General features: G+C 40.7%; 2 protein-coding genes across 6 annotated transcripts in view; both read left to right on the top strand.

Moving 5' to 3' along the window:
* The window catches only part of ANKRD12 (ankyrin repeat domain 12), a 121513-nt gene extending 112073 nt beyond the window's left edge, over positions 1–9440 (top strand). The window contains 3 exon segments of the mRNA XM_036874289.1: positions 3857–4000; positions 6085–6180; positions 6821–9440. Coding sequence (XP_036730184.1) covers positions 3857–4000; positions 6085–6180; positions 6821–7006 — 426 coding nt within the window. The 3' untranslated portion in view covers positions 7007–9440.
* Positions 9441–17384: 7944 nt separating this feature from the next.
* Positions 17385–24059, top strand: part of TWSG1 (twisted gastrulation BMP signaling modulator 1) — a 32820-nt gene continuing 26145 nt past the window's right edge. For 3 of the 5 annotated variants that reach the window (XM_036823733.1, XM_036823732.1, XM_036823729.1), the window contains exons 1-2: positions 17385–17553; positions 19137–19293. In XM_036823733.1, coding sequence (XP_036679628.1) covers positions 19171–19293 — 123 coding nt within the window. In that variant the 5' untranslated portion in view covers positions 17385–17553; positions 19137–19170. Of the gene's footprint in view, positions 17554–17647; positions 17866–17885; positions 18109–19136; positions 19294–24059 lie in introns of those variants that run through there. The other 2 variants (XM_036823731.1, XM_036823730.1) reach the window with 2 other exon arrangements.

Genomic DNA, 24059 nt, shown 5'->3' with positions numbered 1-24059 from the left:
CCATCACATGTCATACAGTAGCAGGTCTAATAACTATTGGAATTTCAAAGAAGAAATTAATATAAAAACTTGGGGGCAATACCTGCAATAGCTATAACAGGAATTGAAAATAGTTGTGATTTCTATGGATGACAAAGTTGCAAATACTTCTGGCATCACTGTGGCCTACATTGATAATTGAAAGAAATGCCAGTTAGAGGTGAGCAAAAATAAAGACGTAATTTTTCCCATTCAGGTTCACAGATGACCTTCCCCTCGTTCTGTCCAGAGGCTTCTTAGGAGTATGAGGACCGAAGGCTAAGAACCTCTGTTCTGAGGGCATTTTTCCCATAGAAAATGATAACATTGGAATACTGTGCTAAATGAATGAACACATCTTGCAGCCAGAGCCCTTGGCCCCTTACCTGCCTCCCCAAGAGCCCCTGACCTCAGAGCCACCTCGCATCCTACCTGCCTCCCCAGGAACTAAGAGGAAGGCAGTACTTTGGGAGAGGCATAGCCCATTCTCAGAAGACATTGTTTGAGAGGCTCTGCTCTAGAAGTTCAACGACACAGCATTAAGAATGATGATCTAAAGTGGAATATGTAGGCTATCAGTTAAGCCACATATCTCTGTTAATTATCTTAGGGGAGGGGGTCTGACTTAAAAAATGTATTTCTGGGACTTCCCTGGTGGCTCAGTGGTTAAGAATCCCCCTGCTTAAAAAAAAAAAAAAGAATCCCCCTGCTAATGGCAGGGGACACGGGTTTGCTCCCTGGTCTGGGAAGATCCGGCATGCCATGGAGCAACTAAGCCCATGTGCCACAACTACTGAGCCTACACTCTAGAGCCTGCGAGCCACAACTCCTGAGCCCGTGTGCCACAACTACTGAAGCCTGCGCTCCTAGAGCCTGTGCTCCGCAACAAGAGAAGCCACCGCAGTGAGAATCCCACACAATGCAACGAAGAGTAGCCCCCGCTTGCCGCAACTAGAGAAAGCCCGCGCTCAGCAACAAAGACCCAGCGCAGCCAAAAATAAATAAATAAACTAAATTGATTTTTTTTTTTTAATGTATTTCTTTCTTGTATGGTGAAAAAGATTTTTGGTTATTGCTCTTTATCTCTGCAGGTCTACAACCAACTTTTTTTTTTTTTTTTTTTGGCCGTGTTGGATCTTTGTTACTGCGTGCAGGCTTTCTCTAGTTGCAGCGAGCAGGGGCTACTCTTCATTGTGGTGCACGGGCTTCTCATTGCGGTGGCTTCTCTTATTGTGGAGCACAGGCTCTAGGTACGCAGGCATGCGGGCTTCAGTAGTTGTGGCATGTGGGCTCAGTAGTTGTGGCACGCAGGCTCAGTAGTTGTGGCACCCGGGCTTAGTTGCTCCGCGGCATGTGGGATCTTCCTGGACCAGGGCTCGAACCTGTGTCCCCTGCATTGGCAGGCGGATTCTTAACCACTGTGCCACCAGGGAAGTCCCCAGCCAACTTTTTAGAAAGTATTTTTTCTTCTAGCTATTTTTTCTTAGTATCTGACCACGTGTTTGGATATTTATCACTTAAAGTCCCACCTTAAACTTGTACTTAAATTCATAAATTATAAGTATTGGACTTAACACTTCTCTTTTGAGTGTCATTTATCACATAGCAATTTATAGCAGATTAAATAGGACTGTCTCTTTAGCTTTTCACTAAATTATAAATACAGAAAAACTCTACAGTAATGCATATTTGGATATATTGTGGCCTGCATTCTCCAGTGGAGGAAGGATAAATTTCTTGTCAGTTGAGGGGTGAATAGGCAACATGGTGGGGACGAGACCAGCCACATGTTTAGTCTTCTCCCAGCGCAGCCTTCCAGACAGGCCAAGGTCTGCAGCTGGACCTCAGGAATTCCCATCTGCGAAATGCAGAGGATTGCCTAGATTGGCATTAACCTTACAAAAGGGTGACTGTGTATTACATAAGTGGAAGTTTTGGATCCCACTTAACACATTAAGGCAGGATTGTACTGTGATTGTCAGAGGTTTACAAGTGCAGTTGACTCTTGCACAACATGAGGGTTAGGGGCACCAACCCCTTGCATAGTCAAAAATTAACTTATAACTTTAGAGTCAGCCCTCCGTATCCACATCTCTGCATCCATGGATTCAACCAGCCGTGGATTGTGTAGGACTGTCGTACGTATTTATTGAAAAATACCCATGTATAAGTGGACCTGGTCGGTTCAAACCCACGTTGTTCAAGGGTCAACTGTAGTTAGCATTAGAGTACAGTGTGTTTGTTGCTATGAAATATTCGTTATAAAAGAGAAGCTGCCACCACAATGGTGTATCATGTCAGAACAGTTAGAATGGATATAATAAAAAAGACAGACAATAACATACATGGGCAAGGGTGTGAAAACACTGGAACTCTATACATTGCTGGGGAGAACATAAAATGATACACTTGCTGTCAAAAACATTTTGGCAGTTTGTCAGCAAGTTAAGCATAAAACTACCATTATAACCCAGCAGTCCCACTCCTAGTTATTTACCCAGGAGAAATAAAAATATACATTCAAACAAAAACTGAGCATGAGTGTTCATAGCAGCTTTATTCATGATAGCCCAAAGGAAGAAACAGCCCAAAAGACCATCAACTGATGAATGGATAAAGAAAATGTGGTAAAAAGGAATGAGGTACTGATACATGCTACAACACAGATGAACCTTGAAAACATGGGATGTGAAAGAAGCCAGTCACAAAAGACCAAGTTACCATATGATTCCATCTGTATGAAATGTTCATAAGTAAATCCATAGAAACAGAAAGTAGAGTCGCTGTTGTCAGGGGAAGTAGGGGAATGCAGAGTGACTGCTGATGGGCATGGGGTTTCTTCTTGGGGTGATGAAAATGTTCTGGAATTAGTGATGATGGTTGAACATCTTGGTGAATTCAGTTGGCCCTCCATATCTGCAGGTTCCGCATCCGTGGATTCAACTAACTGCGGATCAGAATACTCAAGAAAAAATATTCCAGAAAGTTCCAAAAAGCGAAACTTGAATTTGCCACACACTGGCAAATTTACACAGCATTTACATTGTATTAGGTATCATAAGTAATCTAGATAGAGATGATTTAAAGTATACGGGAGTATGTGTGTAGGTTATATGCATATATTATGCCATTTTATATAAGGGACTTGAGCATCCATGGATTTTGGTATCTGTGGGGGTCCTGGAACCAATCCCCCGCAGATACCAAGGGACAACTGTATACTAAAAGCCATCATTGTACATTTTAAGAAGATGATTTTTAAAAAGAGACTGCTGATTTTGAAAAGGAAATTTGCTTATACTTTTAGAACTCTTGGAGTTCTCCAATTTCTCAAGCTTACTGTGAAAGAAAACCTGCTCTGAGATTGAAGTTCTTTAGCACTTCAAGTGATTTTATTTTATTTATTTATTTTCTTAAATTTATTTATTTATTTTTATTTTTGGCTGCGTTGGGCCTTTGTTGCTGCACGCGGGCGTCTCTCTAGTTGCGGCGAGCGGGGGCTACTCTTCGTTGCGGTGTGCGGGCTTCTCATTGGGTGGCCTCTCTTGCTGCAGAGCACGTGCTCCAGGTGCACGGGCTTCAGTAGTTGTGGCACTCGGGCTCAGCAGTTGTGGCTCGTGGGCTCCAGAGCACAGGCTCAGCAGTTGTGGTGCATGGGCTTGGTTGCTCCGCAGCATGTGGGATCCTCCTGGACCAGGGCTCGAACCCGTGTCCCCTGCATTGGCAGGCGGATTCCTAACCACTGCGCCACCAGGGAAGCCCTAAGTGATTTTATTTTTATTTGAAGAACAAGTGGTTGAAGAATTGTTGTTGTTTTTTTAATTCTTTGTTCAACTAGGAAAAACTCATTGTATCCAATGAACAGGAAGTTCTTCGGGTTCATTACAGAGCTGCAAGAACACTGGCAAATCAGACACTGCCATTCAGCGCATGCACTGTTCTCCTGGACGCAGAAGTGTACAGCGTGCCACTGGACGCCCAGGTAAAGGACTAGCCATGGCCTTTAGTGCTCTTAGGATAGCAGGCACCTTTGGTAATCTGGGTCCTCAGAAGAAACATGAATTCAACAATCAGTAAAGCTCAAAGGAGAAAACAACTCTTTCACACTAAAGTACTTTTTATAGATAACTTGTAAGTTGCTTCTAAAGTGGAAGCTGCTGGAAGCTAGAAAGGGCAACAGGTGGAGCCCAGGTCGTGATAGTGCTGAGAGAGGGCCAGGCTTTGTTTGGATCTTGGATGTTGTTGGGATAAATTAACACAGCTGTGGAAAACTGTAGCTACAGCTTGAAAAGAGTTTACTGCCACATATAAATTACGTGAATTCAGAACCAGACATCAGTTGTCAGAATTTTTTTGTGGTTCATAAACCAGAATGAAATTCTTTGGTCATAAGAGAGAATATAAAAGTATAAACAGAGACAGTGAAGGATTATCACCAAAAAAGACTAGAAAATACTGTTTTAAATCAGACAAACTATAGAGACACAAAGTATATGCAGTATATTACAGAGAAAGTTACTTAGTTCTCTCTGGACTTTATTTTTCTCACCTGGAAAAAAAAACAACAACAAAGGGAGTCCCAGATGGGTTATAAAGAGAATTTCTGAAAAGAAGTGAATTTTCCCAGTAAACCCTCAGAATGATCCCCGAATCAGAGACTAAAAAGGATCAGGCCACAAGCCACCTAATAGTTGAAGGGCAGGAGAACTTAATCATCGTCTTGAGGATGACTGTGGGCCTGTTACCCACCCTTGTACGGCTGGCTTTACAGTTGGTAGACGGTCTCTCCACTGAGGAGCAGGCTTGTTCAGGTGAGCATAGCTGCTGAGGGACTAAGGAACAAGTCTGCTTCCTTGGGTAGGGGCTTGGGCCATCCTTTATCCATTCTCATATCAGACCTCTTCCTTTTCAAAATAAACTTGTAATAATAAAAAAGGTTCAATAATAAAATTTAAAATAGTCAAAAGGTCTTACCTGAAGACCAAGGAGGAAGTGGTAACAGCTAAGAATGTGAGTAGTGTGATTGTGATGCCTGGATGCCACCTCGATGGTGCTGGTGGTCAGAGCTTTGGCAGCAGTAACGGCAGCAGTTGTTTGTCAGACCCAGTGCTTCCCATTGCCCAAGCGTTAGAACAAGGGCTTAGTGACTCTCAATTCTCAAACAAGATTAAAAGAGGTGCTTTTACCCTATTTTACAGAGTAGAAAATTGGAGTATGTAATTAGTTTGAGATTACACAGTAAGATACAAAGCTGATGTTTGAATATAGCCTATCTTAAAAGAATACCAAAACTGGTATTCTTTTTTTTTTTTTTTTTTAATTTATGGCTGTGTTGGGTCTTCGTTTCTGTGCAAGGGCTTTCTCTAGTTGTGGCAAACGGGGGCCACTCTTCATCGCGGTGCGCGGGCCTCTCACTATCGCGGCCTCTCTTGTTGCGGAGCACAGGCTCCAGACGCGCAGGCTCAGTAATTGTGGCTCACGGGCCCAGTTGCTCCGCGGCATGTGGGATCTTCCCAGACCAGGGCTTGAACCCGTGTTCTCTGCATTGGCAGGCAGATTCTCAACCACTGCGCCACCAGGGAAGCCCAAAACTGGTATTCTTAAGAGTTGGTATAGAATTTCTTTGTGAGCACTCCAAAGGACTGGTCCTGGAAGAAATGTCAGCCCCAAAGTCCTGTCTCCCACCTTAACATTTTTTTCTCCCTACATGTGGTAAATGATAACATTAAAATTAATTTCATAATCAATTATGCTTTAATAAGAAGTCACAGGCATGTAATACTTCATATGACATGCCTTTCTGAGACATCTTTGACACACAGATCGGTAGGATTCTATTTAATTAATAACTAAACCCAGCATCCTAATAATTCTAATAACTAATCTCAGTATGGAAATACTTTATCAGATTTTTAAAATATTCAGATTATGTTTTCTTTCTTTGAAATATACTTTTCATCATTCCTTTAAAAGTAGAATATACCATAAAAAGATAAAATGGCATATAGATTTTAAAGTAGGTTATTTTATTTTATAATATCCAACAATTTTAATGTTTTCTTTCAGTCTGATGACAGTAAAACTTCTGTGAGGGATCGTTTTAATGCAAGACAATTCATGTCTTGGTTACAAGATGTGGATGATAAATTTGACAAATTAAAGGTATGTATGTTTAGAAGTTCACTTTAACTGGATACTTCCCCTTCATAAACAGAAACTGTAGCTGTGTTAGAGAGGAGTGGTTGGGAAAGGAAAGACCGGTTAGTGGTGAATCCTCATGCGGTCGCACTTTGGAAGATAAAGGAAGATAAAGACCCCCCATTTTTCAGGTCCAATTTCATGTACATGGTGCAGCTACCACAGAGAAAGCAGTTTCTAATGGAGATCTTCATATTTGTTATCCAGTGTATGAGTCTGGTTATAGTTCCAACATGTGAAAGAGGGGAGAACAAGAAGAGAAGAAATGTATTTTGCAAGTAATCTGTAAAGAAAATTATTTGGTTTGAATCATTTCAAAAATCACTTTTCCTTAGATTTTCTTGATTCTTCTGATAATTTGAAATTTTATTGCTTGAAAGAACAGTTTCAAATTAAAGTCTGTTAGATGAGTGTGAAGTTGTGGGTCCAGAAGTATTTGGCATATGGATACAGACAGGGTAAACCAGAAATGGACGTGTGACTCAGAAGCTTCACATACCCTAGTATATCCATCTTACACCCTAAAGAAACGATGCATGAGATTAATTTTTAAACAAAGCAATTGTAATAAATAATCAATGAATTCTTCTCTTCTTTTAAATAGACCTGTCTTTTAATGAGGCAACAACATGAAGCTGCAGCTTTAAATGCCGTCCAGAGGTTAGAATGGCAGCTCAAACTCCAGGAACTTGATCCTGCCACCTATAAATCTATCAGCATTTATGAAATTCAGGAGTTTTACGTTCCCCTTGTTGATGTGAATGATGACTTTGAATTGACTCCTATATAGCAGCCGTGACTTCCTGGTGGTGGTGTTTTAAATGAATGAAGCTTAAGAGTATTATACTGTGGAATACTGCCTTTTGACAAAAATACGGTATTATGCCTTCACAGCTATTAGTAAAGTTCAACTAAAGTTGGTGATGTAGTAAACACTGTCATTTTATTAAAAATGAAAAGAATTATTTTGGATCTTAGATCCAAGCAGTTTCTAACTGAAAACTATTATTTATATTGGTGAAAGGTGACTCGCATTGGAGCACGTTGGCAGACGAGGTAGATGTTTAGGGAGCTGAGGATCTGCTAATGGCGCTGGAAGCTGTTAGTGCTCTACGTACGAGGTGACCACGGGTGTTGAGGTTCTGTCAAGTTCTACTAAAGATCAGCAAACTAAAAGGCTCAATTCCTACCAAATAGTTTCTAATGTGGAAGGAAAACTTGGCACAAAATTTCTTCAGTTTATTATATCTGTAAGTTAATTGTACAGCTTTCTTTTTGAAAGTTTTAATATTGTCTTCCTTTTTAATAACTTATTTTATACATATTGTGCAGATGTAAATCTTGTAATTAATGGTCAAAATGTATACAAAGGGATTGGTAGTCAAAACATATACAAAGAAATAATTGTAAAACTGTTTTGTCTAATGTTTAAGGACCAAAGTTGTAGTTTGTATGGTATGGAGTGTAGTGATAGTGTGTTGAGGTAGCAGGACTTTTAAATAAGGCATGCGTGCCTGAGTTAGCTTGTTTCCATCACAGAACTGTAGAGACTGTGACTTAGCCATACTGCATGCTTCCTATAATTTAATTCTCTCCATAGCGATGCCTGACGGTAGTGTAAGGTGTTTCATACCAGTCTCCCAGGATAGTACCTGTGACTTACTATGTTGGACATTTTATTTAGAATTAGTCATGCAAAGAAACAGCTCTTTTTTCATCTCACGATAGAGCCTATTCTCCTCTTCCCCCAAAAAATGCCTTTGAATGAAAATTCTGAAATTGTAAATGTCTATTTTAATACTCAAATATGAAAGAATCTGTGAATATATGTAAATATGTTTAATAAATTTTATTGGTCATGTTAAATCATTGTAAAACTTTTTTACATTGCTTAAATATAATGTTTTAAGCTTAATAACCTTTGCACTTTTAAAATAACTGAGTACTCAAAAAAGAGATATTTGGTAGTCAAAATAGGTAAAAGAAATGGGCATATTCTGATCGATCTCTGCAATGTTTATGAAATATTAATATGTTGTATTTCTTCCTTGTATCAAGATGCAAAACATATAATTTTCAGAATTTTATAATTAAAATAAGATTTGGTATGCTGTTTTTAATAAAATAATTAGCAATATACTTAGAAAAAGTCCAGTTTCTCCTATAACATATGATGTAAATTAAATATTCAGGAATATTTCAGATCTGAAACCTGCTGCTAAACTTACTAAACATTTTTGGAAAGAAAATAGGTTATATGTAAAATTGATCATAAGTATATGAGATAAAATTTACAGAACTTTCCACAATACTTTCTTGAATTATAAAATAATACCGGGTGGTTTTTATTCTGATAGAAAAAAGTGAAAAGAATATATGAGGAATAAAGTGATTTAAATTCAGCTTGCAAGTTGGAAATCCCAGCTAGTGGGAAAGAATATAAAATTGAAGTTTTTGAGTGCAAAGGTATATATTAAGCTTAGGGATTTTTGAATTTTTACATCAGTTTATATTTTAATTGATACTGTACTTGGCATGCGCAATAAAGCAGCACGTGTGAAAAATACACAGTGCAAGGACTTTATTATAAAGATTGGATGTAGTAGTCTTTAGAAATTTAGATGAAAGATTTTGGCCTTTTTTATTGGATAAATGGGGCCAAGAAAGGCAGGGTAGATTTTGAAGCACTGGTTTTGTTGAAGTTAAGTTTATTAAGGCTGGGAACATTAAAAACTAATTTATAAAAGCAATACTTTTTAATATGAAAAACTTAATGCAAATTTTGTTTATACTTTTGCCTAAAAATAAAAAAACAGATTATTGAGCATTGAAATCATAGAAAATATGAGAAGGGTAAGTTTATACAGCATTTTGTTCTGATGGTTCAACCAGAGAAGGGGGGTGGAAAAAAAATCACTGTTTGGCCAAACAGAACAAGCTGCAGAAGAGAAAAACCAAGCAAGCAGAAATCTGGCATATTTTAGTCATCCCAGCTTTTTAGTACTAACCACAGTTCTCACCCTCTTCAGTGGTACCTCAAGTTGCTGGAGCCTGTCTGCCATGATGCTGCTTCTGCAGATTCCCTTTGTAAAGTGACTCATTCGAAGCTAATCGGGATAGCTTAAAAAAAAAAAAAAAAAAAAAGTAAATGCCTTCTCCACGGGAATTTATAGTTAAGTAAGTAAGTTAAGGGCTCTTGATATTAAAGATTATTCTGAAGCTCTAAAATGCTAGAAAAAACTTGGAATGGGGTATATGCCTAAAAAGATATAGGATTCTGAAAGAGAAATAAAGGATGGTTAGTTTAATCAGTGATTTTTTTTTTAAATATTCAAATATCATGAACAAGATACTAAATTGTACCTAAGGATTTGTATTTCTTTAAATCTTGTTCTAAATCATATCTGTTTAATAAATGACTAGATATTTGTGCATGTTATTTAATAAAGAGTTATATTTTTATAGAAAAAATAAGAGTGAAATGTGTTAAGTGTTTTTTTTTTATTTTCCACTCCCACGTGACTCCAAGCCCAACACCAGTGTTTACTTGGGCAGCTGGCAAAATTGCAAAATACTCATTCTGGGGAAACAACCTCTGAAGAATTAGCCTTTTGAGCTCAAGTCTATTCAGGAATGAGGTCTCGAAAATGAATTTTAAGTATTAGACATGCTGCAGACTTAACTGTAAAAATCTCAAGCAAAGATCCCCTGAAGCTCATTTTAACAGACTGAGGAATTATAGAGTCATTCTAGAAATTGAGCAATGCTAAATATCTATTTTTCTTAGTTATCCAAAAAGTTAGCAATATTTTTTATTCTATCTCTGATATTCTGACACATAAAAACCAAAAATTTTATGTAGGGGAAATTGACTTTTTAAAACTCATGAGGTAGTCATGTCTTGTATTTTAAAAGAAGCATTTCCACAATTTTTTTTTAAAAATCCTTTTTCAAACCTTAAAGTTTAAATAATTCCTATTAATCAAATGGCTCAAAAGGTTAGAATTATAAGTATTATAATTTAAACAGTGAAAAGTACATGTGGAAGGATTGACCTTTTTTTTTTTTGGCCATGCTGCGAGGCATGCAGGATCTTAGTTCCCCCGACCAGGGATCGATCCTCTGCCCCCTGCAGTGGAAGCTTGGAGCCTCAACCACTGGACCGCCAGGGAAGTCCCTGGAAAGACTGACTTTTAAAGAAAATTTTGCTGTTGATATAGAGAATGAGGCATATATAGCGTATGTCTATAGAGTAAAAAAAAACACCTGTGTGCCCATCACTCAGCTTAAGAGCGGTCCTCAGTTTTTTTTAATTGTGTAATTTGTATCCAATAAAAATACCCACATCTTAAGTAGGCAGTTTGATAAGTCCTGACAGATGCATACAAAACATTTCCATCCCCCCCGCAGTTCCCTCCTGCCCCCTTGCAGAGTACTTCACCCCAGAGGCCACCGCTGTGATGACTCCCGGCGCCATGGATTACCTGTACTTGCTCTTGAGCTTCATGTATATGGAATCAAACAGTATACACTTGTTTTGCGTCTGCCTTCTTTCAACATAACGTTTTGAAATTCACCATGTTGCATGTGTCAGTCATGTTCCTTTTTCTTACTGAGTGGAAGTACATTGTACAAGCCTATTTATTCACTCTTGTTGGTAGACATTTGGATTGTTCCCAGTTGGGGGCTGAATAAAACTGCTCTAAACATGCTAATCTTTTTTTGTGAACATGTTCTTTCATTGCCTGGGCGCATACCTTGGAGTACAGTCAGCAGGTCATAGGGCATAGATGTATGTCTAACTTCATCAGAAACTGACAGTTCTCCAAAGGGGTTGTACCGTTTTATACTCCTACTGCCAACTATCAGAGGCCCAGTTGCTCTGAATCCTCATCAATCTTCGGTGTTGTCAGTCTTCAATTTTAGCAGTTTTGGTGGATATGTAGTGGTATCTTACTGTGCTTTTAACTTGCATTTCTCTGATGACTCAAGAGGTTGAACATATCTTTTAATATGTTTAATAGCCATTTGTACATTTTATTTTGTGAACTGTCCTCAAGTGTTCTGCTCATTTTTCATTGTGTTGTCTTTTTATTATTGATTGATTTGTAGGAAGTCCTTATTCTGCACACAAGCCCTTTGGCAGGTAGGTCTTTATTAACATCCATAAGAATTTAAGGAATGTATGCATATCCATGCATTTAGGTTTTAGTGACAAGGATTCGAGGCAAAAAATTCTGTCATTGCAAACATTCTTAACGTAAGCAGTGTTTGCTAAAATTGTAGTATATTTTCAACCGTCTATTTCAGAATGTTTTTTTCTTTTTTAAATTTTATTTATTATTTTTGGCTGCGTTGGGTCTTTGTTGTTGCACGCAGGCTTTCTCTAGTTGAGGTGAGTGGGCTTCTCATTGCAGTGGCTTCTCTTGTTGCGGAGCACGGGCTCTAGGCGCGCGGACTTCAGTAGTTGTGGCTCGTGGGCTCTAGAGCGCAGGCTCAGTATTTGTAGCGCACAGGCTTAGTTGCTCCGCGGCATGTGGGATCTTTCCAGACCAGGGCTCGAACCTTTTTCCCTGCATTGGCAGGCGGATTCTTAACCACTGCGCCGCCAGGGAAGTCCCTCAGAATGCTTTAATTAAACTACTTGGTGTAACTGTCCCAATTGGAATATTTGGAGAATACAAAAATTCTGTTTTCCTAAAAGGGAAAGAGAATCACAGCAACATGTTTTGTGAAATGGGAGTGGTATTTAAAAATGAAAGAGATGAATGTCACATCCATATTTTAAAAAGCATGAAGGGAAGAAAGAAAAACCTCAACTTGTAAGTCTGACCGGCTTAAAGGCAAAAAGCTGAAGTCACTGATAAAGGGAAAAAGAAAAGAAAACCTGGACGGGTACAGTCTAATCAGGGATACTGCAGATGGAAGCCCTGGTGAAGCCATGTGAGTCCCTGAATTAACGACACCAAAGGCTGGAGATGGTGAAAAGGAGCAGTTTGTCCTTTAGAGGCATCTAGAAGCTCTGGCTTTCTGACATAAGTTAGCACTGTGGTGGAAGTTTCACGAGGAAACATTCACTGAGCAAAAGTGCATGCTCCACATAGAGGCAGACAAAAACCCAGTCCAAAGACATCACTAATTCAGAGGGAGTGAACAGGCTAATGCTGGCAAGCAGGTGAAGAGCAGACCAGCTGCCTTCTTGTGGACGTTTGGTGTGGGTTTCTTTGTTTTTCGGTTCGCTTGTTGTTTTGTTGTGTTTAGCCCTGCCCAACACAATCCTGAAAGAACTCTTGCCTCAGAATTGCTCTGTCTCCACGTGGGATAAAACAGCACAGCTGTGACGCAGTCCCGTGTACCCTCTTACCTGCTTTGGAGCCTCTCACCTCAGTGCACGCCCATGAGTTTCAGAGTGGAAACAAGGTTTCTAGCCACTGAAGACTGCTCATACTAAGTGAGGTAAGTCAGAAAGAAAAAGACATACCGTAAGATATCATAAGATATCATTTATATGTGGAATCTAAAATACGACACAAATGAACTCATCTACTAAACAGACTCACAGACGTAGAGAAGTAGAGAACAGACTTGTGGTTGCCGAGGGGTGGAGGAGGGAGGGATTGGGAGTCTGGGATTAGCAAATGCAAACCTAGTATATGTAGGATGGATAATCAACAAGGTCCTACTGTATAGCACAGGGAACTATATTCAATATCTTGTAATAACCTATAATAGAAAATAATCTGAAAAAGTATATATATACATGTATATATATTAAAAACATTAACTTTGCTGTACACCTGAAACTAACACAACATTGTAAATCAACTATACTTCAGTAAAATAAAATTTTTTTAAAAAGAGTGGCTAGGGTTTATGTAGCCAGGAAAAAGAAAAAAGAATCATGTCCCAAGCAAAAAGAAAAATGTGCAGAATACAGGAGTGGAGAAGTATGAAGCATGCAAATAGACCACCTTGGCTCTATGGAGAGGATGTGTGTAACATCAAAGAAGATCCACATTTACTAGCATGAAAAGATGTTCTGGATATGCCAAATGGGAAAAAGCAAGTTGCAGTGAAGTATTCTTAGCATAATTTCATTTTTTGCAAAAATATGTTAATACATGTGACTTAAAAAAGACTGAAGGAATATATAGGAAGCTAGGTGCAATCTCCGGGGGCTAAAATGGCCAGGGTCACACATGAAGTCCCGAAATTTTTAAATTCTCTGTAATCAGAAAAAAAGGAAAAAGTCGAAATGAATATAAATTAAGAAATATTCTAAATAAGTAAGCTACAAAGTTGGGACCTAATTTGGTAGGCAAGAGTGAGCCACGAGTAAATAGTGGATTTTGAGAAGCCTTAAGAGCTTTTGAGAATGATTTGTAAATCTCTCAATAGCCCTTGATAGCCCTTTGCAAACATCTGCCAAAACAGCATTTTCTCCTAGCAGGCGGGGTCGGCAGTTTCCCCAGAGGTTTGCTAGGCCTCCTGTAGCCCTAGGGACCTGAGCCTCGGAAAAGCTTGCTTGGGCGGTCCTTTTGCCTGGTGGATTCACAACCGTTCATTGCAGAGGGAATTAGAAGGATCTTATGAACCCGGAATGGAACAAAACAAAACAAAAATAGCCTCAAGATTTTCTACATTTCTTCTTGTTTAAAACAGGAAGAGTTGAGAGGCCTTTGGAAGTAAGCGTTTTCTTTCCCCATTCTTTTGAGAGCTTTGCGGTAATTCCCACAACAAAGCAGGGAGGGAAGAGGCGGGGGAGAGGGTGGAGGAAGGAGGTTTCTTCCCAAAGGGCCTTCCATCCCTAGATCTTCCCTTCCACACCACAGGCTGCGAGGCTGTTAGATGCGGCTCCTTTAGTTCAAATCTGTAAATCAAATCAGCTAATTCAGCTGAGTCTCTCGGATGGAAAGCATTAAGAATGGGACTGCGGATTCCAAACCATAATCCCCAGCCTGCCGCACTCAGCCGGTTCCTTGGGACACAGAATAGTCTTCCTGTCTCCACCGGCTGAAAGGCGCACAGGCTGGACGCCTCCTCCAGGCAGGCCTGAGCAATCCCCACCCCCCTCTGCCCCCCATCCAGTCCCACCTCCGGCAGGGCTGGGGGCTCTGCCTGTACTCCTATAAGGAAGCTCAAAAGTGGAGAATCCAGACCAAACTGGAGTGCTTAGCAGGGGCACCCAACACCTGTGTCTCGGGCTCCCATTTTGCTCCCTGTCTTCTGGGGTGAATTGGCTGGGGTGAGGGGAGGCCCAGAGGTGAGAGTGTAGAAGCACCACCTACAAGAGTGAGTTCACAAACTACAATTGTCCTTGTTATCTCTCTGTGCTGGGCAGGATAACACCCCCTCCCCTAGCTTCACTCCCTCTACCCCAGCGGTCCCCAACCTTTTTGGCACCAGGAACCAGTTTTGTGGAAGACAATTTTCCCACAGATGGGGCGGGGGGGTGGGGAGGATGGTTTCGGGATGATTCAAGTGCATTACATTTACTGTGCACATTAATATATATACATTATATATATATACTTTGTAATATATAATGAAATAATTATACAACTCACCATAATGCAGAATTAGTGCGAGCCCTGAGCTTGTTTTCACTTGCCACTTACTGATAGGGTTTTGATATGTCTGCAAGCAATTGATTTATTATGGTCAAATCTTTCTGCTAATGATAATCCATATTTGCAGCCGCTCCCCAGACCTAGCATCACCGCCTCTGCTCTACCTCAGATCATCAGGCATTAGATTCTCATAACGAGCCGCACCCTAGATCCCTCACATGTGCAGTTCACAGTAGGGTTCGCGGTCCTATGAGAATCTAATGCCACCACTGATCTGACAGGAGGCGGAGCTCAGGCGGTAAGAAAATTAATTGTTGTTGTTTTATGGCAGTAAATTTACAGTAATTTGTTAGCAGCAATAGGAAACGAGTCACCTCTTCACTGTAGTTGGCTGACAGTCAACCACTGATGCGTCTGTATCAGGTGATTGAAGCTTAGGTGCATCAGTGACATTTGACCCTTTCATCAAACCCTACTAAAAGGCTTTATTGCATTGATCATAAAGGCTTCTGGTAAAATAAAATAGCCACTGCAATAACCCCTGCAGCTCTCAAATTCCCAAACCCGTTCAGAACCACTTGATAGCCACCTGGAGGCTCAAATGACATTTGATCTTCTAGAACTTATCAAAGAGGATCTTTAAATTAAAAATAACTATTTTTTATCTTATTACCAAAATAATACAGGCAAAGACATGAGAAAATGCAGACAAGCACAAAGAAAAAACATCAACAACACAAATCGCTCATAATCTCCTTACAATCACTCCTTACACCATGGTTCTCTTTCCAGGCCTTTAAAATAACCGTATACACAGTTTTTAACATTAGTCATTCTAAAAATACACACACTGCTTTAAAAGCTGATATATCATGAATATCTTTCCATGCCAATGGTATTTCTCTGCAACACCAGTTCTCCAAGTGTGATCAGGAGACCCTGGGGGTCCCAGGACATTTTCAGGTAGTTCATGAGCTCAAAACTATTCTTATTTTAATTCTAATGCATTATTTGCCTTTCAGTCTCCTCTCACACTGTAGTTTTTTTAGAGGGTATATAACATGATATTGCAACAGTTTGAATGCAAAAGCAGATATGAAAATCCAGCTGCCTTCTATTAAGTTTGACATTAAATAGCACAAATGTAAGACAATGCCACTCTTCCCACTATTTTTTTTTTGTCTTGGAATATATACTTATTTTTCATAAAATATGTATTCATGTTACCATATAACGGAGTCTATTATTTTTAAATGAGATAATAATTATTTCTTAAATTTCTGTTTTAACTTCAAAAGTTTTGATAGATGTAGCACACATAAACAAAACCTCTTTGGAGCCCTCAATAATTTTCAACAGTGTAAAGGGGTCCTGAGACTACAAAGTCTGAGAACCTCTGATCTACAATATTATTTTTTAATATCTGATTTAGCCCATTGCACTGTATCATAATTCATTTAACCAGTAAGTAATGCTAAGAATAAGATCCTTAAAGTTAAATTTGTGTACACTCAATTATTTCTTTCGGATAATTTTCAGGGATGGTTTTTGAAATGTATTCTTACTTACTGTACAAAAATGGACTAACAGCAATAATGCAGTCCACCCTGTCAGCCAGTCAACTCTTTCCATTCTTTCTGTTTTCTTCATCAACCAAGGGGAATGTGGGCATTTAAGATCTTACCAGCTTAAGACTTTAGTACTAGGTCTAAAATGGTCTAGTACCATTTGCAAGGGAAACGTACAATGGGCTCCAACTTAATCACTCTGGAAACTTTTAAAAAAGCAAATTCCCAGGGTTGTGGGAAAGAACTGAGTGCCATTCTCAGTCGCCTTTATCTACAAGCTAACTGTTGGTCACACATGCTTGGGCAGGCGTCTCCTGCCATCTGTCCAGGTGTCCATCCGTCCTCTCCCCTGGCCTGCGACCTTCTGGACCAGCACCCACGGCGCCCCTGCCCGCTTCTAGCGCTGAGCACAAAGCCGGGCGCCCAGGAAGGGCTCGGCATTCAGTGCACTGCGGGACGAAGGCTCTACTCTTGGAGACTCTTATTCAGTAGGTCTGAGGCAGACCCCAGAAGCCTGCGTTTTTAATAAATCCTGTCTCCGACATCAATGACGGGATTCAGGTATGAGCTACACTGGGTACCAGCGGGGTGCATCAGTCAGTCCGGCATCCCCATAACGGGGCCGAGACCAGCTCCCTCCCAGGGTGGCTGTGAGGAGGCGACGAGCTCGTGCACATCACGTCCCAGCTCCGGGACCAGGGAAGGGTGAGCCCGGAGTAGGGGCCGGGCGGCAGGGTCTGCGGGAGACCGAGGCGGGCGGGAAGGCGCCAAAGACAGGGGCGGGGAAGAGGAAGGGGGGACAGCGCGCGTGGGCCGGGTGGGCGTGGCCGCGGTCGGGGCGGGGTCGGGTAGGGGGTGGGACCCTGGGCGCGCTGGGCCCGCGGGGAGCGTGGCCTGGGCGGGGCCGGGTCGCGCGCGGACGGGAGCGCCGGGGGAGTGAGAGACGCCTCCTGGCGAGAGCTGGAGGCGGCGGCGGCGGCGGCGGGAGCCGAGGGGGGCGGAGGGAAGCAGGGGGCGGGGGCGAGGCGGGGGCTAGGCGGCGGCGGGCTGGTCTCTCCCTGCTTTAGGGCCGAGGCTCGCGGGCGCTGCGCGGAGGACTGAGCGGAGGCGCGGCCTGCCTCCCTCCACAGAGCGGCGCGCCCGCTCGGCCGACCCGCGGGGAACGAGAGCCAGGCTGCCTCGCGGCGCCGCGGCGCACGGTGAGAGAGCTGGGGTGGCGGGTGCCGCTCTGGGTCTGGAGGCCGCGGCCGGGCGGGAGGAGCGGGAGGACGGGGCCCGCGCGGCCTGGGCGGCCTCCGCGGCTACGAGGCGGGGCGGGCGCGGGGCGTGGCTCCTCCGCCGGCAGCCTGGGCCGCTGTCAGCACCGCCCGCTCGGCCGCTGCGCTTTGTTCCCTAGGCCCCGGAGGGAGCTGCTCCCCTAGGAGGAGCTCGGTTACCTGCCTCTGCGTGCGTCGTTCACCTGGACGACTGTTCTGGGGAGGTTCGGGGAGTGGGACGCAGACGGCCGTGAGGTGGGGGAAAATATCCCATTTTCAGTTGCTGTGGGGAGAAAACTAGCTCTGGAAGATCCGTTTTCCGATGCCTTCTTTGGCCGCCACGAATACGTGCCGGTGGCTCCGGAGTCACCGGACTTGGGCGTGCGGTTCAGTAAAGCAGGCGGTGGGTCCTGAGGGTCCCAGGAGGGTACCCCCGGCCTCGGCCACGGTCCCTGGGGCTTTCTCGTACAGAACCGAGCCACACGGGCACAGAGCCAGGTACTTTTCACCTTCTTTTTGCCTTTGCTTTATTGTTCTTCCTAACACTTAGAATACAGGTTTACAGCAATCATAAAGGCCCCATAAACGCAGCTTTTATCCGTCTTACATCACTAGTCGTTTATTTAATTGATTCTGTTTGGGGGGTGTGTTTTAAACCCCAAGAAGTTTTATCTTCTCCTTTTAAAAAGTTTAATGACTGTGTTGGTTGTTCAACCACTGTCAGAATTTGTGCTGGTCTTTCTTTCCTTTTTCTTTTTGGACTGTAATATTTTCTTCAATATCTTTGAAGAATCACTGGTACTTAAGGTAGAGAATTAAAAGAATATCTTCACATTTTGGTAAGTTAGAGTTCTTAATGCAGTTAATAATTTACTATTCCCTTTGTTATTCGCTAAATTATTTAAGGAGCAACTGTCCACTCCTTCCGTTGAGCTGCTTCATTTTGGCTAATTATGTTAAGAGACAAAATGAGATAGTAACAAGTAGACACTAGAATAATTTGCATTTTTAAAATTTGTCTTAATTCTAAGAATTAAAATATTGATGTGTTTTTAAAATTATAATACAATATTAATAGTTTTTTTTGTTTTGTTTTTTTTACTGGCTTAAAGTCGAATAGTGGGCCTGAAACTAAAGCTGAAAAGCATTGAAACTACTTATTTGCTTTATATATTGATACTTTCAGGTTACTGATGGTATACACACACACACACACACACACACACACACACATTCACTTTAATTTTCACAGTCACCATTTCTGGGTACTCTGAGGAATTTCAGAATTCTATATCTTTGAAGATGGCTAACAAGATATTACTGTATAAAATTGTAGCTTTTTTTTGAGTGTTTAAGTAATCTTTCATTGAGAATAATCTTTAAACAGTCACTCAAAAGTCTTTTAACACAAACAATGAGTCTTGGTTTATTTATTTGATTTTCACTTTTGTGTTTGTTTTTACCCTAACATTTGCCTTTGAATTAAAGCTTTTGTTTTTTTTTTTTCCTTTTGTTTGTTTGTTTAGCTTCTTGGGAGTTGCTGATTGTCTTTGAAGAAACATGAAGTCACCCTCTGTTGTTATGCTTACTGTAGCCATCCTGGTGTTCCTGACCTGGGTCCCCGTGTCACTGAGTTGTAACAAAGCACTCTGTGCTAGTGATGTGAGCAAATGCCTCATTCAGGTAGGACTAAGAGTACTTTTTTACTAATATTAAAATATACTGTAGAGCAGATACAGAGCACATATATACAGATAGAGAGTGTACGGTCTGAGGTAATGAACCATGACACTGGTCTGGGGTTTTGCCCCCATACTTCTCTTGCATACAAGCAATGTCAGAGTCAAGGAGTTCAGTATGGAAAATAATATCCAGCTCTGTAAACATGCTGTTACAAGGTGATGAGTAGCCTATTCAGATGAATTAAAGGGTTCCCTTTGTATAATCTAGTTTACATAGCAAAGAGACTCACTATATTTAGGAAAAAAAATTTATCTAGTCAAATCATAGACAAACTGTTCCCCAAATATACACTAATTGTCTGTTCTAAGTAACAAGTTACCCCAAACAGCAACTTAATGCAGTAAACATTTATTATTTACGCAGTTGCTGAGGGTTGGGAACCTAGGAGCAGCTGAGCTGGGGGGTTCAGGGTCAGGGTTTCTCAAGGTTGCAGGCGTTGGAGAATGTGCTTCCAAGATGCTTGACAGTGATCTCTCTCTCAGCCATCAAGGCAAGCCTTTCTGAAGAGAAAAGTGAGGTTAAGTAATGGCTTAGTTTACAGAGCTATTAAGTGGCTGTGGAACGTGGCCTGTGTTTGAACCCGAATCCTGTGGCCTTTCCATACACATACTGGTTATTACTGTTCTTAAAGTTGCGTTAATTAGTGGTGAACTTCATGTCTTATACAGCTGTTCTCCCTTTTCCCATCCTGTTAGACCATTAGCAGTCTTCGGTCTGTATTTTTTAGCCTCTCTTCTAATTGTTGGCTAAGAAATTCAGTAACCACACATATTAGAATTCTGTATAAAGTATGACTCAGCTACCTCTTGGCTGTAATCCTGACATGAGAGCATTTGTATGTACTAGAAGTGATAATGATTTTTATAGATGAGAGGCATTATGTGCTGATTTGTGACATTTTGGTCCTCATTAATAGTTAAAATTCTGGGAAACCTGGCCTTTATGTGAGTGTGGTTGTCACCATCTCATACTCTGTACCCTCACTTTGCATTTTAACCAAAACATTTAACTAGAGAGGTTGGTTGGTTAGGGTTAGGGTTTTCACTATGGATGTTTTTAAGCATAAATAGAAGAGGGAAGAGTATAATGAACAACAGTAATAATCAGCAGTTACAGCCATCATTCACTCGGGGCTACCCTTGCTTCCTCTCTATTCCCCTGCACTGTTCACCCCAGCTCTGTTTAGTGTCAGGCAGACCCCTGATAATATTTTATCATAGATCTATTGTCTATCTCTGAAAGATAAGAACTCTTGAAAGCATAGCTATTAGCACTTTAAAAATTAACAATAATTCTTTAATATCACGTAGTTTTATACATAGAAGTTTTTTTTAAATTAATTTATTTTTGGCTGCATTGGGTCTTCATTGCTGCGTGCAGTCTTTCTCTAGTTGTGGCGAATGGGGGCTACTCTTCGTTGCGGTTCGCGGGCTTCTCATTGTGGTGGCCTCTCTTGTTGCGGAGCTCGGGCTCTAGGCGCGCAGGCCCAGTAGTTGTGGCACACGGGCTCAGTAGTTGTGGCTTGCAGGCTCTAGAGCACAGGCTAAGTAGTTGTGACGCACGGGCTTAGCTGCTCCACGGCATGTGGGATCTTCCCGGACCAGGGCTCGAACCGTGTCCCCTGCACTGGCAGGCGGATTCCTAACCACTGCGCCACCAGGGAAGTCCCTACATGGAAGTTTTGATATGGCATGTCTGCTTAGGCTTGTGCTGGCTGAAAATTTGGTAGTCTTCTCGTGAAGTCCAGCTTTGTGCTGTGGTCAGAGGTGAATCTGTGCCACTTCCCACGTTGTTTCAATGTATCTTCATTATTCATTATTGGAAATAAAGTCTCATAACAATTGCTATATTCATGTTTAGGTAGAAATTTACTTAAATCTGAAACTAGTTTTTGACCCTCCAAGTCTGTAATTTCCATTATTCAAATAATTAAAAATTGGAATTTTTTTGAAAGACCTTGCTTGGTAAGGTAGTATTTAAAGAAGAAAGTGTTTGGTTACTATCGATAAACATTCTCAGAAGTTTTTGTTTGTTTTGCTTTTCAGTTTAAAATTCTGTAATACTTACAAAATGCTTCAAAAAGTGGAGTAAAAATTAAGTGTAAAAACTGGAAAATCAGGTGAAGCTTCACCTGTTTGTTAAATGGTGATTTTAGTAAACTCATTGGAAAGAAGGTAGGACTCATTTTTTTTTTTTTTTTTAAACCACTAATTCACTGATGCAAACATTTCTGATTCCTGTTCCTTCAGAACTAGGAATCATCAAATCTTTTTCTGGAATAGTAGAGACAGTGCTTCTGGTGCATAGTGGCAGGGTGCTTGGGGTTAAAATGATAGAGACCTCGAGTATTGAGGGTTTTCATGTTCATTTCTTCCTAAGCACTTATGACATTGTGCTAAGCACTTCCTGGACATTGCAGTGAAATGTGATTGGTTCTACCATTTGCCTGGTTTTATGGACTCCGCTGATTATTTAACATTCTGCCCTTTACTCTCCTTTCATTCCTCTCACTGTGGCTGTGTGACAAACCACCCCAAAGGTCAGTGGCTGGAAACAACAACAACGTTTATTTTGAGCATGAATTTGCATCCTGTGTGGTGCTTGGTAGGATAGTTCATCTGCACCACACAGCATTATTAGCTGGGGCGGCCTGAAGGCTGGCAGCTGAAATTACCTGAGGCAGCGCTGTCCACTAGAACTTTCTATGATGATAGAAATGGTCTGCATCAGCCCTGTCAGGTACAGTAGAAGCTAGTCATGTGGTTGTTAAGCACCTGAAATATGCCTAGTGTAACTGAAAAGCAGATTTTTAAATTTAATCATTTTAATTAATTTAAATTTAAACAGCTGCATGTGGCTAGTGACTGCTGTATTGGATATCACAAAGCTGGGCTAGGAAGATTCTTCGTTCTCTCTCTCTCTCACCCCACTGTCCCCCCTTTCTCTCTCCCCTCCTTTCCTCCCTCCCTGTCAGTAGTCTCTTTGTATGACTTCTCCAGCATGCTGGCTTAAAACTAGCCAGATTCCTTACATGTTGGCTCAGGGCTTCCAAGACCATGTGTCTCACAAAACACAGCAGGGGAAGCTGTATTGCCTTTTATGGCCGCGCCATTGAGGTTATGGTGTTACTTCCATCATGGTGGTAGGCCCACCTGGATTTAAGGGGAGGGTACACAGGCCCCGCCTCTGATGGAGGAGCATGAGTGTAGCACTAAGGAGAGCTTAGTGAGTGGGGTGAATGACATGGCCATCTTTGGAAAATACAATCTGCCACATCTTAACTGTGACTTGACCGGCTGGGTGGTCTCAGAGTTTCCTTCTAATTCTACATAGTTCTAGAGAAAGCAACCAACTATTATTATGTGATAAATATATTTTTTTTTAATCAGAGTATCTCTATATGCCTATTCTGGACATTTAATATGAATGGAATCATACAATATGTTGTCTTTTATGCCTGTCTTCTTTTACTGAGCATAATGCTTTCACAATTCATCTGTATTATAGTATGTATCAGTACTTCGTTGTTTTATGGTCAAATAATATTGTACTGTATGGATATGCCACATTTAATTTATCCATTCATCAGTTGATGAATGTTTAGATTGTTTCCACCTTTTGGCTATGCAAGTAGTGGAGCTGTGGATATTTGTGTATAAGTTTTTATGTGGATATCTGTTTTCATTTCTTTTGGGTATATACCTAGGAGTAGAGTTGCTGGGTCATATTTTTTATGTTTAACATTTTGAGGAACCACTAAAGTATTTTCCAAAGTGGCTGTATACATTTCCACCACTGTGTATGCAGGTTCCAATTTTTCTACATCCTTACCAGCACTTGTTGTTATAGGCATCTTAGTGGGTGTGAAGTGGTTTTGATTTGCATTTCTCTAATGACTAATGATATTGAGCATCTTTTCATGTGCTTATTGGCATTCATATATCTTCCTTGGAGAAGTGTCTATTCAGAACCAATGCTCATTTTTTAATTGGCTTATTGTCTTTTTATTGTTGGGTTATAAGAGTTATTTATGTATTCTGGGTACAAGTCCATTATCAGATATATGACTTGCAAGTAATTTCTCCCATTTTGTGGGTTGTCTTTTCACTTTCTTGATGGTATTATTTGCAACACAAAAGTTTTAATTTTGATGCAGTCTTATTTATTTATTTATTTATTGTTGCTTTTGCATTTGGTGTTGTAGCTAAGAAACCATTGCCTAACTCAGGGTTATAAGATATACTTGTCTGTTTTCTTCTAAGAATTTTGTAGTTTTAGCTCTTATATTTAGGTCTGCAATTTATTTTGAGTTGATTTTTGTATATGGTGTTAGGTAGGGGTCCAAATTTATTCTTTTGTGTATGGATATCTAGTTGTCTCAGCATTATTTGTTGAAAATATTATTTTTTTCTCCGTTGAATTATCTTGACACTCTTGTTGAGAATTATTTGACCATAAATGTAAGAGTTTATTTTTGGACTTTCAGTTGTATTCCATTGATTTATATATCTTTTTGCCAGTACCACACTGTCTTGATTACTGTAGCTTTGTGGTATGTTTTACAATCACAAAGTATGAATTTTCTAATTTTGTTGTTTTTCAAGATTTGTTTTTAATACTTTGGGCCCTTGCATTACCATATAAATTTTAGGGTCAGCTTGTTGATTTCTGCAATAAAGCCAGCTAGGATTTTTATATATAAATAT

The sequence above is a fragment of the Balaenoptera musculus genome, chromosome 14, assembly GCF_009873245.2.
Source record: "Balaenoptera musculus isolate JJ_BM4_2016_0621 chromosome 14, mBalMus1.pri.v3, whole genome shotgun sequence".
Lineage (NCBI taxonomy): Eukaryota > Metazoa > Chordata > Mammalia > Artiodactyla > Balaenopteridae > Balaenoptera > Balaenoptera musculus.
The sequence above is the reverse complement of the archived record's forward strand: the minus strand, read 5'-3'. Positions and strand labels throughout refer to the sequence as shown.